Source organism: Phaenicophaeus curvirostris, chromosome Z (assembly GCF_032191515.1).
Source record: "Phaenicophaeus curvirostris isolate KB17595 chromosome Z, BPBGC_Pcur_1.0, whole genome shotgun sequence".
Classification (NCBI taxonomy): Eukaryota; Metazoa; Chordata; class Aves; order Cuculiformes; family Cuculidae; genus Phaenicophaeus; species Phaenicophaeus curvirostris.
Genome location: NC_091431.1, coordinates 70,804,509 through 70,820,750, shown reverse-complemented (window position 1 = coordinate 70,820,750; position 16,242 = coordinate 70,804,509). Strand labels below are relative to the sequence as shown.

The 16,242-nt window shown below is 36.6% G+C and overlaps 1 protein-coding gene across 2 annotated transcripts in view; it reads right to left on the bottom strand.

The window, feature by feature from the left end:
• PIK3C3 (phosphatidylinositol 3-kinase catalytic subunit type 3) overlaps positions 1-16,242 on the bottom strand; it is a 74,053-nt gene that overhangs the window by 17,857 nt on the left and 39,954 nt on the right. For both annotated transcript variants that reach the window (XM_069879998.1, XM_069879999.1), the window contains 3 exons: positions 16,063-16,147; positions 14,953-15,027; positions 5,953-6,121 (listed from right to left, as the gene is read on the bottom strand). In XM_069879998.1, coding sequence (XP_069736099.1) covers positions 5,953-6,121; positions 14,953-15,027; positions 16,063-16,147 — 329 coding nt within the window. The remainder of the gene's footprint in view (positions 1-5,952; positions 6,122-14,952; positions 15,028-16,062; positions 16,148-16,242) is intronic.

Here is a 16,242-nt window from a genome sequence, read left to right as displayed (position 1 = left end):
AAATGAAATGTATTTGTAGAACTCTAGTTGAACATATTTATGTTAAAAATGTAAGGTATCTGATATTAGTGGTGAAAGTTTAACCCTTTAAGCTATCTTAAGCAGCCCAAACTGAACAAATTGCTCTGCTTCAGTCATAAACTACTAAAAATTGTAACAATATTTGTAAAGAGATATAAATATAAACTATAATTTCAGATATTGTAGGGTTTAATGAACTTTTGTAACTCTGGTAGGACAAGCATATTCTAGAATAATTATTCAAAGGTTATTTTTATTAAAAAGGATATCAGTGATATAGCAATACTATACAAATTAGCATTCAAACAGCTGAAGTCTTCACAATTAGAAGAAATGATTTCTCAAGTTGCTGCAAAAGCTTTTGTCATAACAAGCTGAATATAAGTGATTTAACCAGACCCAAGTCTGCAGTCACCCTGTTAAGCTGCAATAACATTAGTAGGAATGCTGCACCTATGAAGTGTGAATGTAAGTTATAATCATTAAAAAAGACAAGACGATTTTAACATAGTGTTGGAAGTGTTCACCTGTCTTTTAAAGAACATCACTTTGCTGATTAAGGGAATTAGCTATAAGATGCTTATAATTTTCAAGTTGCTTAGAATAAACTGAAACTTCCCTTCCTATGCAAAGAAGTCTAGGTCCTCTTTCAGAGATAAACTATGTAACTGACTTCAAAATACGAAATAGTCCTCTCTTTAGCAGACCTAGGAGCTTCACAGATGACAGAACACAAATTCTTAGCAGCAAAACTTGCTTATTAGCAAGCTGCTGAATATATAAAAGCTGACAATTGTAAGGAGTATAACGTATTTTAACTACACAAAAGGAGTGCTTTGTAGCCATATTTTACAATTTAAATACTGCTCAAAAAGACTCTCTTGAGAAACATAATTCCATCACAAACTCCTGACATGCTATTATTAACTGGAATTAGCACTACCTAACACATTCCAGTGTGACTTTTTACACTCTATACCACAAATATTTAAAATAAACATTGGGCAGAAATCTTCTGTGTCCCTTCTTTCAGCTGTTCTGCTTCACTTTCCCAGTGGTAAGGCACCGGAATAAAGGTAATCACTTTAATCACAGATAAAAAGAAAGAAACAAAACATTTTGTTCAGCTCTGGCTAAGAAATCTGGAAGTCCAGTTGCTTTGGTGCTGGAACAGTCACCACAGCTTTTAACATTTTTTTTTCCTAGTTGCCTGAAACAAGTAAATCTCACTTTAAACACACTTAAACCTTATATCTACATTCTCTCAAGTCTCTTCCTACCTCACTTGCAGCCTTCATTGGTAGTTCTCCCTCTAAGCTGCCCAGGAGTCCAGAGCCTGAGTCCCTTTTGCTCTTGTACCACATCGTGAATAAGAGCTTAGGAATATTACAGGTTTCCAGGGTGATTTAAGCAATGGAGGTTTGTAAAAGAGATTTTAAAGGTCTCGGCATCATTGCTTGATGCCAGTTAAAAACTGGTTCTGTTCCATAATACATCTTTTTGCTCTTGGTACTTAAAAGTAAAAAGCACTGGAAGTGGAAGATCATCTGAAGAACCTCAATTATTAAAAAAAAAAAAACGTAATTTCAGGAGGGATATAGAATGGGAAGAGGCAAAATTTAGGAAAGTCCTGCTCACTATACTATCTGCAGGCCTCCTCTGCTTCTCACCTCAACATTGCTTTAGCTCAGTAGTCTGCTGGTCTAAGGATGAAACAGCTTCTTAATTAAATTTGTTAGCTGTCTCGAGGATCCTTGCCATGTTTCACAGATTTTTAGAGTATTAAAAAAAATTAGGAATTTTTAAGAGAGGGAAAAGCTTCCTACTTGAGACAGCTGTCATCTTTCCCATAGGCAACATCCTTGACAGATATGCCATGACGTTCACAACTGATCAAATGACAATCCAAATTCATCCTAAGACTAGACATTTTGCTGAAACAATTCAGTTAGGAATCTGACCTGTAAAAACCAAACACCTTTGTCAGACAAGTTGTATCAATTGTGTTTCACATCTGCGTTACAAGGGCCTCTGCTCTGGACTGGGTGACCTCCATCCACAGGCAGAATGAACAAGGCGCTCAGTTCTTCTTGGTTTAAGGAGCTTTAATTAAATATCTAAACCTAACCCTAAGTCCTTCTGAAATGAAGGCATCCTTTGTTTTCTCAGAAATGCAGTACAAATTAATTTACAAAACAAGTAAGCACCTGGCTGGACTGAAGACTGATTAAACTTACAGTTTGAACACAATCATAAAGTGCTAAAACAAGGAGGTTATGCAAAAATTTAAGAAATCCAAAAAAGTAACTCTACTTCTATGCAGAAAAGGTCTCTTACAGTATCAAGAAAGAAACCCATATGGGAAAAAAGTTCCACTTTCCACTGTTACCTTTTCTGAGAACAGTAATAATTTTTTTAGCACTTAGTATCTCATCAATTATATGCTTGATGCTCAGCACATCTGTCTACTAACTGAAACTGAACATCAAAGTTCACACTTGACTAACAGAGAGGGAATCCCTACAATCTACGACCTCACTCTGGGAAAAAACTTTCAAATATTGATGCCAAATTCTTCTCTGGTGGATCCTAGGGAAGATGTGTAAACTTGGAATTCTTGGAGGAAGGGAAATGCTGACATGCAACAGGACATGAACAGCTTTAACTAGGTTCACCGTGTACCATGAAGGTGTAAAAGACTGCTACAGCCCAAGAATGGATTCCACCAGCCGCAATTTGTCCTGCAACACATTCAAAACTGAGAGGCTGCTCCTCCATTACAGCACTGCTGAAAACCACACAAAACTGATCACTGATACTCAAAGAAGTGGAAAGCAACTCCCTTACCTCCCCAACAAAACGCCCAAACCATCAAAAGAACCCCAGACACAAATGATCATACACCAAACTACTTCCAGCCTAAAACAATGAACAGAGCTATTTTTCCACTTAGAAGTTTTAAACTCATTTTATGTATTTTCACTATGCAACACCCATTCCACCAGGAACCCTGAAACACTAAGATACAGCAAATGAATTATACAGAGAACTGTTTATACCCCAGGGAAATAAAGAAAAAAGAATATAACACAAATTCATGGAGATGACAGCTTGCATTTAGTCCTGGCAATCTGAAGCTATGAGTTCACGCTACTTAGCCAGAAGGAGTAGCTGTGAATGGGTTTGTGTCAACATGTAGAACTGTTAGAACTAAGCTATTCCACCTCTAATTATTCTTTTTTCAACAAGCAAGTAATCATAATTATTTTTAGTTCTAACTGCTTAAAGTAAGTTATAGTAATACCAATATTATCCTACGCTATCTTTCTTGAAAGCCTTAATGATATTTATCCAGAACCATTTAAAAATACTTTCCTATTAAACTGAACAAATATTGGAGAGACTATAATTACAACTACAATCTCAGACATTAAAAATGAAAACATCTTGATTTACAGTTTAGTTCTATGTCCAAATTATTGCCGTACTCCACATTTAATGATGCTCTTTGTAGCAAATCACTACATAAATTAATGCAATGGATAATCCTTCACTGACACAACAGACCTTTCCATAGAAATGACTAGGTTTAAACACTAAAACCAACTCAACTATTTCACAAATAAGAAATACAGTATAACAAAACAATTTAAATCAAAATTTAGAACATGGACTACATATTACCCTTCCTGGTTGTTCTCTGAAGTAATTAATAGTGTTTGCTGTTTTTTCATGCTGCTCAATTGCTTTTAACCTGTTAATAATCACAGAATCCTAGAATCACTAGGTTGGAAAAGACATTTGAGATCACCAAGTCCAACTGTACCTGTCCACTACTAAATTATATCCTTAAGCACTTTATCTACCCATCTTTTAAATACCCCCAGGGATGGGGACTCAAACACCTCCCTAGGCAGCCTATTCCAGTGCTTGATATCTCTTTTGGTGAAGAAATTTTTCCTAATGTCCAATCTAAACTTCCCCAATGCAACTTAAAGCCATTCCCTCTCATCCTGTCACCTGCCACTTGGGAGAAGAGGCCAGCTCCCTCCTCTCTATAACCTCCTTTCGGGTAGTTGTACAGAGCAATGAGGTCTCCCCTCAGCCTCCTTGTCCCAAGCCTAAACAACCCCAGCTCTCTCAGCCTCTCCTTGTAAGACTTGTTCTGCAAAATTGAGAGAGTATGACCAGTCCTTTTTTCCATGAGGCACGTCCACCTGTTGGGTCTGAGACACGGACCACAGAGTGCTATTCCAGTGGTCAATCTCCCTCTCATACTCCCTAATGGTCCCCAGCCTGTTTCGCCTCCTCCCTGACTTCTGTCACCTGTTGGAGGAGGAAAGCACATCTCCCACGGGTGACTTTCCCACTGGTGTCCAATACCAGTGCAAGAAGGTGGTCACATCCTGCAGCCCAACATTTATGTGGCAGCGTGCAGCCACTGGGGCACTGTCTGGGTGGCAGCATCAGTCATGGCTGGTGCAGAGCTTGGAGAAGCCTTAACTTTCTGCTGAGTGGACAGCATGGTCCTTCTGGCCGAGCTCCAGTGCCCTTCCTGCACCGCCCCTGCTTGCCCTGCCTACATGAACTGCACACACAAATTGCCCCACCATGCTCTTCTGATACGCCACACACCTGTTTGCCTGCTCCTATTCACTGCGCTCTGGTCACTGGCACTCTCTAGGGGCTGTTTAGATCTCCACTGGCTGCTTCTGGTAATGCCCTTCACCTTGTCAGCTGCCAAGTGTCAGCTCCTGCCTCTGGAAGTGAGGAGCCATCCACCCCTTGTTCCTTCCCGTGTGTCCCTTGCTCCACAGAGCTTCCTGGAATGTCTTTTTTCTCCTTGATCTAGCTCCCAGCCACAAAACTTAGAGTCTCTGCCACCAAATCTCACCAATTGACTGCTGCTGCTGGCTTTGCCGCCAAAGAGTTCACAAAGAGCATCATGAAGTGTGGAGTACAGCCATAATTTGGATATAGGACTAAAGTGTAAACCAAGATGATTTCATTTTTAATACCTGAGATTATAGTTGTAATTATAGTCTCTCCAATATTTGCTCAGTTTAATAGGAAAGTATTTTTAAATAGTTCTCAATATCTATCGTAGCACTTTTGTTTCAAGTCACTGACCACCTACTTGTCATACTCCATGTACTTTTTGCATATGCTTTCATGTTGCTAACTTTTTTCCACATACTTGGGAGGTTTGCGGTATCATGTGATCTTGATATCGAAGTGAAACTTTTTCATCTCCAAGAAGATGTACTAAATCAATCATTTAAGAGTTCCAAAGTGCTCTGTTCAAACAGAACAAAGCTGAGCTTCTTGGCTCAGAAAGCTGATAAGTGATATGGTCACTGCCAAAGAGTGAAGCCGATTCCAAACCTCAAGGAATGACCTGTTAGTTTGTAAATAAATACAGTCCAAAGAGGTTTTATCTGTCACCACTTTGGGTGCCTACAGAAATTGCTAGCAAACTTGATTATAACTACAACTGGCTGATTTTTGTCCCGTAGGACCTGTATCCAACTAAGCTTATGTATGCCATCTTCAAAGCAAAGAATCTGAGCATCACTGGGGGAGAACAGAGCGGCACAGGAGTAATGACTCAGTTAAAATGACAGTTAACTCATCATCAATAAGCAGAGAAAAATTTGCTTACAGGCAAATACACCATAGAACTTACAATGAAAAAAGCTATTTGGGTTATTAAACAAGCAAAACTGGGGACCTTAACTTGAAGGACTACATTCCAGTTCCACATTACACCAACATGGATGTATCTCTGATGTTTTCATTCCTCTGTTTTGCACAAACTCTTGTGTCTTCATTCAGACTTCAAGCAAGTTTTGAATTTTCAATTGAACTACTTTTCTAATTCCTGCTTTACGGTGTCTCTAATAAACTTCAGCATCAAGATGCTATTGTTACCTGCGGAGATGGAGAAAGGCTGTATAGCACTGCTTACGGAACTCCTGGTACTGTTCACTCTGCGTGCCTCCCATACCTTCCACCATCTCTTTATTCAGCTTCATTGGGGGAGGCAGAGGCTTAGGGTCCCGACCCAAAATATAACCAAAGTCAATGTGAAACAGTTTACCTGTAGAAAGAAAGGCAAACATTAATTATTATTAATTAATTATTTCAACACTACATGTACTATCACATCTCAATGCAAAACTTGGAAATAAATAAATACATAAGCACAGTCTTTAGGAGATACTTAGAAGCTCTCAAAACAACACAATTCACTGTTTTCTGTAAGGCTTATAACAATATATTTTACATCTTCAGCTGCCAATTTGAAATGAAGGGTTTAAAATGTTAATCTGATTTCAAATTCATTACTAATAAACAAGATTAGTCTCTTCCCTTTTTTTAAACCAATGGAGCATACTGGAACACTGAATCAACATTGAAACTTGCCAGTAGATATTAAATGAATATTTATATAACAGATACTACTAATTCTTCACTATTTCTCGAGAATTTGTTGGTAAATTAAAATATTAATACAGACGCTGCATTGCTTTTAGTATCCTACTTGGTTGCTGTCACATGAAATATGCTATTTTAGCTGTACATTAAACTGACCAAAGGGAAAATAGGACCTATGATTCCAAGAAAGACCTTTTGAAGCCACTAAATACCAAAAATTATTTAAAAGCTCCTTCAAAATTCTTTAAGAGTCATTTGAGTAAAGTTAACGCATATCAACAGCTTTCACATGTATTAAGGAAATGTCACTACAATTCCATATCTGAAATTGTATTTCAAATGTGCCAAAGTCTATCAGACAGGTTTTCAGTACTAAAATGTAAGGGTTAACAACAGTTTATCACTACGTTTCCCTTCTCAGATCAGCTGACTACATTTAAAATGGTTCTGCAGCATTAACGTGACAAACTTACATACATCTTTTGCTCCAAATGCATAAGGCAACTTCCTTTCCTATTTAAGAGCTGGAGTGCAGCCATGCTGTTCATAATACCACTCAGACCTTTACTGGGGAGTATTCACTGTATTCCTCTTCAATAGTTCTCAAGCTCATATGAGATGCAATAGGTGGCAAAATTACCAACACCAGCTACTTCAAAAAAACTTACTAAAATATTTAGATAATCTGAACATTAAATATAGTATAAATATGCAAATAAAAATGTTGTCAACAGAAATCTAAGTAGTAACGTGGATAATTCTTAGGAAGCCAGTTTCTAGGAAGTGTCTTGACTTGCTTCTTAGGTGGAAAATATTGACCTTCTAAAGCGAAAAAGTATTCTACAGTGTTATGCAAACAAATTTTCAGTTTGAAATGCGTAATTCAAATAATGACTTGGGCGATAACAGAGCTGTATTACAAAAAGATGAGGAGAATTCAGATATGTCAAGAAACATTTATTTAAAATAATAAATATATACCTATAAGTGAAATCTGCTAAGTAATTTTCTTAGGACAGAGAGAAACCATCTTTCTTGAGATCTGCAGTACTGAGGAATCAGGAAGGAAACTAAGAAGCACAAAGAAGTGATGCATTTGAACTGTTAGGAGAGTTAAGTTTTGCATCCAAAAGTAAAGCTATGCAATGACATAAATAAACGTAAAAGTCTTATATGATTAATTCACAGAAGAGAATGAAAAGTGGATACAAGATGGAAGATCTTTAAAACAAGAAGGTAGAAATACCTATTAGCATGATATCTTGACAGTCACAGGTAGCACAGAACATAGAGAGTCTTGATTCAGAATTATGGAACTGACGAACATTATAGACAGAGATCTGTTTGCCAAGGTTTTAATATTTTCACAAACTTAGGTGTTCAGGGCTCTTGAAAAAAAATGGAACAGCTAGTATTTTTCATTTAGCCACCCCTCTTTTACCATGTCATTGAATATTAATATTCTATCAGAGAAGGCTGTTTGAGATCTGTAATAAGCATTTCTCCTCAATCCAAGAAAAAACTTCATCAGTTTTCTAACGGATATCATAAGGATGCTTAATAAGCAGAGTATTTGCTAGCTGATGAATGTCACCACCATTACATTTCATGCATCAAATAGTGCTAAAAAACCCCTTTACTTCCTTCAACAGTTTTTTCAAGCTGTTACAGAAGTTACTTTTAGAGCTCATTTTTGTACGCTAAGTTTTTGAAGTAGTGACTTTGATATATATACCCCCATACAACATTAAGTTACAAAAAATATTTAATTAAAAAGTTTGAGGTGTCTCTTTTCTGTTCACTTATTCAAACCTGTCACCTTGAAGAGTCAAGAGAGATTTTTAATAAAATAATAACTCTTGTGGCAGTAATTAAATCTTTTTTCAGCCTGCTCTGGAGACAAGGAACAAAAAGGGATAATTAATAATTCAAATTAGTAACAAAGATGCATCTAAACCACTTCACTAGGTGACTGATACATCTTCACATAAATTAATCAGATATCAAATAGTTTACTTATGTATTATTAGGAATGAAGTATAAAAGAAAGTAAAGATGAGACCATTCTGTATTAGCATTCTAGCTTCCACAGCTGCACTTCAAAATTCAACAGATTTTTAGGCTGACTGAAAACGTATGTTAAAAGCTTTCATTTAAATACATTAAATATATTTCATATTTTTCACATCCATGTCCAAAACATAGACTTAACTCATTTCCATTCATGCAGCTCCTCCAAGATCAATTAAATCAGCATACCATATTACTGAATACGGACAGAAGGCTACCCTTGATGCTTCTCTGAAGCTGCCACACCTGTAAAGATCAAGTGGGCAGCTAGAGGGAGTACTGAAGTGTTAAAGCTTTCTACAGAGACGCCCAACACATTCTCCTTGAGGACTTAAGTACAATCTGAACATGCAAAGAACACGCTTGCTTTGGGCAAATGAAGTTGTATATTTAACACTGAAGATCTGTCCCCTAATAATCACTCTCCACTCTCAAGATAAGGTGTTTTACTGTAGAAAAAGCAAGACATGAGGCATTTACTGACTTGCAGGGAATGAGATGTTTCCGGGAATATGCAATAATGTAGTAGGCACACAGAAAATTATTTATTCAAAACCTAAAATCTGGTATTGTTGTGTACTTATAAGCTTTTTTATTTAAAGGTCGATTACGGTTTTCTACTGACATTTGTTTTTCTAACATACAGAACAAGGAACACAGGCTTCTGCAGAGTTGAAGCAAAAGGCATCAAACATGGAAAGTTTCCCTGACAAGTAGCCAGGGCATGAAGGATTTCAAAGTCAATTCGAGTTCCTTCCAGCTTTGAGAGTGAAGTGATCTTTCATGAAGAGAACTATGGACTTGGGAAGACAAAAAATTGATACCTGGTGCTTGCAATAGCCAATACCATCTGACTGCAGCCAATGAGGCTGATTTGTCCATCATTTTTACTGCTAATGCCTACATCTTAGTACAGAAGAATGTTGCCATATAGCAGCACAGAAATTTTTATTTCACCAGAGGACTGTGAGGAAGAACTACTGAAAACCAGCACAGAACTCTGAAATCCTTAAACAAAATGCAGAAAGCAAAGATAATTACTAAAATAAAATCAGCCCAGTGGCAATTACCTTTTAACAGGTAAGAAACCCTAACAAACAAGCTGGGGTTGTTTAGCCTTGAGAAGAGGAGGCTGAGGGGAGACCTCATTGCTCTCTACAACTACCTGAAAGGAGGCTGTGGAGGGGAGGGTGCTGGCCTCTTCTCCCAAGTGACAGGGGACAGGACAAGAGGGAATGGCCTCAAGCTCCACCAGGTGAGGTTTAGGCTGGACATTAGGAAAAAATTTTTCACAGAAAGGGTCATTGGGCACTGGAACAGGCTGCCCAGGGAGATGGTTGAGTCACCTTCCCTGGAGGTGTTTAAGGGACGGGTGGACGAGGTGCTAAGGGGAATGGTTTAGTGTTTGATAGGAATGGTTGGACTCGATGATCCAGTGGGTCTCTTCCAACCTGGTTATTCTATGATTCTATGAAACTGTTCTGAACTTAACTGTTACCACTTTTGGGAAAAGGGGGGATCCATCCTGCCCCAACTAACACATAAAATCTCCCAAGCTCTGAATTTCAATATATTTTCTGTAAACTGCAACTACTACTGTTATTTTAATCTGGCTTTTATAGAAAAAGTACAAATTAGTGACTACTTTAACTGAACTTGTATTTCAAATTTATTTCCTAAATTCCTATTTTAAATTCTGATTTAAACTGAATTACTCAACTGATACATAAAATTTCCCAAGCTCTTAATTCCAATATATTTTCTGTAAACTGCACTTACCATAGCTATTTTAACCTGGCTTTTACAGAAAAAGTATGAATTAGCGACTATTTTAACTGAATTCCTATTTTAAATTTGGAATAAAAAGATAAAAGTCCATCTGACAAAAGTAAGTGGATGGATGGATTGATGCATGGACAGATGGATAGCGTGGTTTCTTCACTCTCCCAGCAAATTCTGATGCTACCATCAATGTTTCTCCTTTGGTAACATCACTGCCATGGTGAAAAAAAACCAGAAAGCCTAATTTATTGTCATAATTTTCATCAGTTACCTGTTATTACTTCTCTAAGACTACACAAAACCAGAAGCACACAGTATGAATTGCTACAGACTTATTTAGGATATAGATTTTAACCTCAGTATGCAGCAACAGCTGGAGGTCAAGTTTACTATAGTCATCCATATAATGGATAAGGCTCAGCTTGTGCTAAGCATTGTAATTTTTCCTTCTTGGACCACAAGCTGTCCATTCTCAAAATACACCCCGTGTGGGCATACTCTAATAAAAAAAAGATGTCAGATGTGTGCTGCTAAACGAGAAACACTGTTCAAGATACCTAAAAGAGAAAATGTTTCAGCAGGTCAATAGCTAAAAGTTCATGTTCTCTTTGATAGGCATCACAGAAACGGGAGTTGCAGAAAGATATCTAAAGATAACAGTATGTGTTAATTTGGTTGATTTTTATAAGAAAAGCATGCTACTTTATTAGGACAAGTAACATTTGTAAGCTTATTTAAAAATTTCACTGCTTTTTTACATACCGCAGTAGTTTGCAACATTAATAAATGTATTTATTGATGTACTTATCTAGTCATTGATACAGAAGGAAGATTCATACCCTACAGTTTTTCCATTTTTGTCACCTATGGCTTTAAGTGAAAAGTTCTGAAAGTACAAACATGTCGTGTCATTCCACATATGCAGCTGTTCAGATCTTTTCTATCTTGCCCAGCAACCCTTTCTAACTGAGAATGGAGAATAAATCACATGTCAACTGCTGCACTTCACACAGAAGACAGACCACAGCCCTAACTTCTAAGCATTAAATGAGGAGACAGCACAGTTCTTTTACCAAATTACACATGATGTTAAAATCCAATGTGGTTCTCATGTTCTGAACCCTCAATCTTTGAACCTGCCCTCTGATATTAGTAAGCTATTTTCATCCACGTAGCAATTTGCTCTATTGCTACAGAGCAGTTTGAGGTGTAGAGTTTATATCAAAGCATTTAGAGAACCTGTAATGGGAATATGGATTTACATGCAGGTCCCCGAAGGTTATCGGAGGACTAAGTTGGTCAGTCACTTGGGCAAGAGTTAATTGGCCATACACACACATGCAGTGCTACTCAAGAATGCCATTTGGATGTCTCAGGATATCCTAAAATATCTACTGACAGCCTGTAGATATGACGGGACCTTAGTGACACCTGTGTTTGTCTACAAAGCAAGCCGAAGCTGTTATTACATTTGTGAAACTGATGCAAGTATTCTTGCAATTTTTAACATTACTGATCAATGAGGATGTCTTGACTGAAGATTCCCTATATATCTTTCCAAACAAACTTCCACAGCTGCCCTTGAAGTATCCGGTACAGCATTTAGAATCTGAAAATCTAGATATATTGTGTAAGACTACTTTAAAAAAAAAGAAAATCACCCTGTTTCAAGAACTACAGGCATAAGACACCCATGAAAGACTGCAGAAATTATTTCACCCAGATAACAGACATTTTATCCTCTAGAGCAAAACCATAAATTTCTAACATTGAGTGGGAAACAATTTTTTTTATGAACTTCAGTACCTGCTGCTTAATATTTAAATTATACTGTATCTGCCATAAGCATAGACATCTGTATTTTAGAAGATGATGCAACAATTCTATTGGAAGGAGTCCAACACAGGTGTGGCTATATCCACCAAATTAAACGGAAGAGCCAGAAAAGGTAACTATGTATATTGCCATATAAATCCCAGAAAAGTATGTGAACCCACATATGGTGCTCAGAATTCTTTACCCTACTGGAAAGCTTCAATTCATCAAATAAATACGTCAAATAAAGAAAGGATGCATATAAGTTCATACAATTTTGAAGAAAAACACTTAAAGCTTCCATTCTTCACGAGAAGCATGATGTTAGCTTTTTCTAACATAAGTTTAAGGGCTTCTCAGTAGCAAGAAATGAGACTTTGTAGCAAGCCTTTGTTGTATTTGGCACACAAGTATTTCTCTTGATAGCTCAAAAAAACTCCCTGTATACAACAGAGCAGATGAAAACAATTTCAGATTCTGAATCTACCGTGGATGTGGGCTGCCCTCTGCTGTACTGCATAAATTCTTCCACTAAACCAAAGAGCCACTGTGATGTTACTTTTTAGCACAGACAGGCAAGATGTACTTTACTCCGAATCAAAACACTGAAATACTACTACTCAGAGTGTGCAATCAGTGCCTGTTACGGAAACAGTTATATGTGTCACCTAAGATAAATGATAGACACTTCTCAAGACAGATTTCTAAATGTACATTTCCTAGCAGATAAGACAAAACAGACTTGCTGTAGATGTTTATGCATACAGAGCAAGACTACCTGCTTTAATCAAGGCCCAATGGTCAATTTTCTAGTCTTTCATATGATTCAAAGTAAAACATGCTACAGTTTTAACTGCAAACTTACAAGCTTTCCACCTGGATGTGTCTCTTTTCCCCATATAACATTTCTTATTTACATGCTTCTCATTCAATAAATATTTCACTTTATAATAAACACTTAACCACAACTCCTAACTCTCCACTATGCAACGAAGGTATTCAAGGTAGCAAAACTCCTATTGGGAGCTATACTTCAAAAGTAAGCAAGAAATAAACAAACAAATCCAAAACAATTATCCTAGAAGAATCATAGAATCATAGAATAACCAGGTTGGAAGAGACCCACCGGATGTTTTTGTATGTAAAAATGTCGTGAATTTACATGCAGCTATACATTAATTCATTTTCAGCTAAAACATTAGAACTTCCCTACCCCCAAGGCACTGATTATAATAGTCTAAGTAGCTTAATTTTCAAACCCTTCATTTCCTCTAGTAGAGAATTTAGAATTACTAGAATTATTCATTCTATGTAGTCTGTTATTAATCCACACATATGTCAACAAAAAATACCCTTTAAAAAGTTAAAAGAAGTTAGGGGAGAATCAAAACGCGTATCTGCTATTTTAGTCTTTCAGGACACATGGGGTTTGCCTCAAACTAAAGCATATACTTTATTAAACATTAAATACTACTACTTTCTTTCCCCCAGCTGAAAATATATAACGAGCAGGTCACAAAAGACTCTGTTTCTTTCTGGTTTTAGAGAAAGTTTAAAAAAGTATGTATAATTTCAACTGAAGCTCAATGGGCCAGCCAGCTCAGTTAGGATGACGATGAAACACTTCGATTTTTGCTGCGCAGTGGTTTGGCTTCATCAAGAATACAAGATTCATGGGAAATACAAAATGCTGCCATGAATCCCACTCTGACAAGTCTCAGGTGACATTCCCACTTCAGGGATATACCATGTAAATTTCTTTGAAAAAAATACAGACCTGGAAAGCTCACAGAAACATTTTGTTCAAAATTAAAACAAGTCCAAGATAAGAATTTGCATAGTCACTCAGTGAAGTCATCAATATTATACCTCATTCCATATATCTACCAATAATACTTGTCTTAATCACCTACTATATTTGGAATCGTATACATAGAAAAGCAGATTTGACAAGTACTAAAATACAACTGGTATCCAATTAGTAATCTTTAATTTGCTTTCTGATAGTATGTAATAAAAATTTATTAAGCAAGAATGTAACAATTAAATGAAAAATTAAATGATTTGATAAAGAACAATTAGGATACTTGGGGTTGAAGTAACTTTACAAATATCCCTTAGTGAGTCCTTTTCTTCAGCTTTGGACCAAGACTTTAAAAAAAACCTCTGTAATTTTAACATTAGCCAAATTTAAGTTAACAGTCAAACATTTATTGGTCTTAGGCGAAAGAAGTCAAATTTTACCATATGCTATGTCCATACTACTTTCAAGAAGAGTAGCATCATTTAAGATAATTCTTTTGTTTAAAAAAAACAAAACCATGAACCAAAACACAACCTTACAGGTCCAGCTTTGAGTGTAAAAAATGTGATGGTAGACACAGGACTGTAAAATAAGCAAACTGAAAATTATACACAACCCCCACTGTTTATAAACACATCTCTTATGAGGTGAAGTTAGGCTTCCAGTACTGACAGATACACAAATGCTTCTTAAACTGACATAAAAATCATGTCAGATACACATTCTGCTACATCTTGCCTATTAGTGCAATTAGAGCATTACTAGCGCATTACTAGAGCAATTTATCTACTTGCTTTCTTATTCTTCAGGTGCCATTTCACACTACTAATGGTTTAAACCTAAACTTTGATTCACTGGATCACCTATTACCTTAAATGAGACAATATAACTTTACGTTTAAAAATATATTCTCACCTACAATACTCAGCAGTTACACTCACAAGAAATATAAAGCAAAACAGTTCCAATACGTTACAAATCTAACAACTGCTGTTGTAAGATTATAATGCTAAAAGAATTACCTGTTTTTGTTAGCAAAAGATTATCCAGATGTCTATCTCCAACTCCAAGGATGTAAGTAATTACACAATAACCAGCTGTAACAAGTAAATTGTAAACATCAATATAAGTACCTTTCCTGGAAAGTAATAAGTTCCACACAATTAGCAACAGCACATGACATTATGTTACTTCTTACCCACTGGTAACAGATGTACCATAGAGATTGGGGGCAGTGGTGGGGCTGGTGAATAATAAAAGATTAGCAGAACTATGAAGTAATAAAATAAAAATCTGAAGTTTATTCGATTACTGCTAGGTTTTCAATTCCTACTACGCATATCCTAACATCAAAAGTCTAAATTAATTCAATAATAAGATTAAGATACTTCAAAGGAACATAAACTATTTAGAGCAAAATGAACGTACGCATTTTGAACTTAATATATTTTCAGGCAAATGTCAACAAGCACGAGATACTGATTTAAATCTGAACATATACATCAGTGTAATTCACAAGCTAAGCAGTAAGCCAGTCAGTGATAAACAGTGAACTATTTCAACTCTTACTTTCACCCAGTAAACAGAAGAGTTTGAAAGACTGAGCCAACAGAAAGAGACAGGGAAAGGAGAAGATACTGTGGAGCAACAACTGAATTACCTTTTATTTAGAATGAAGTTGCTTGTAATTTAATAGAGAGCAAATGTGATATTTTAACATTGCTGCTACACTACCTCTTTTTCTTGTCATCCAAATGAAACAAGTAGTTGAATTTAGCCTCAACCCCCCACCAAACCAGACATTTTAAAAACAAATAAATTTTTTTTACCTCAAATACAGATGATTTTTTGTTATATAAAAACTTTACAAGCCCCTAAATTACCAAGGCTCCAACTCATGACGTGGAGGGCCAGAGGTAACATTGCTTGTTAGCAAGAATATTTAACTTCTAGTCTCTTCCAAGGAGAACAAAAAGGGGCTGAGGAGAGGAATTGCGTATAACAGGTCAGGCTCAAAACTATTCTTTTTACAGGGATTCCATCAAGTACGTGCACAGTGCCTAGTTTGTAGTCATGTACCCTGGCCTATTTGCTTCATATATGGAGTTACCAGTTGCAAGACTGTAACTTACCACAGCTTTTAACGTATGTGTCCATCACTTCCGCACTTATTCCATGAGGGCCAGTCTCACTAGGTGCATGTTTCCTGAAGAAGTTCTAGAGAGGAATACATCAGCATATTTACTTATTACACATGATCTGAAATAGCACCTTTAGAATCAACAGAATACTTAAACCATGACCACAAATGG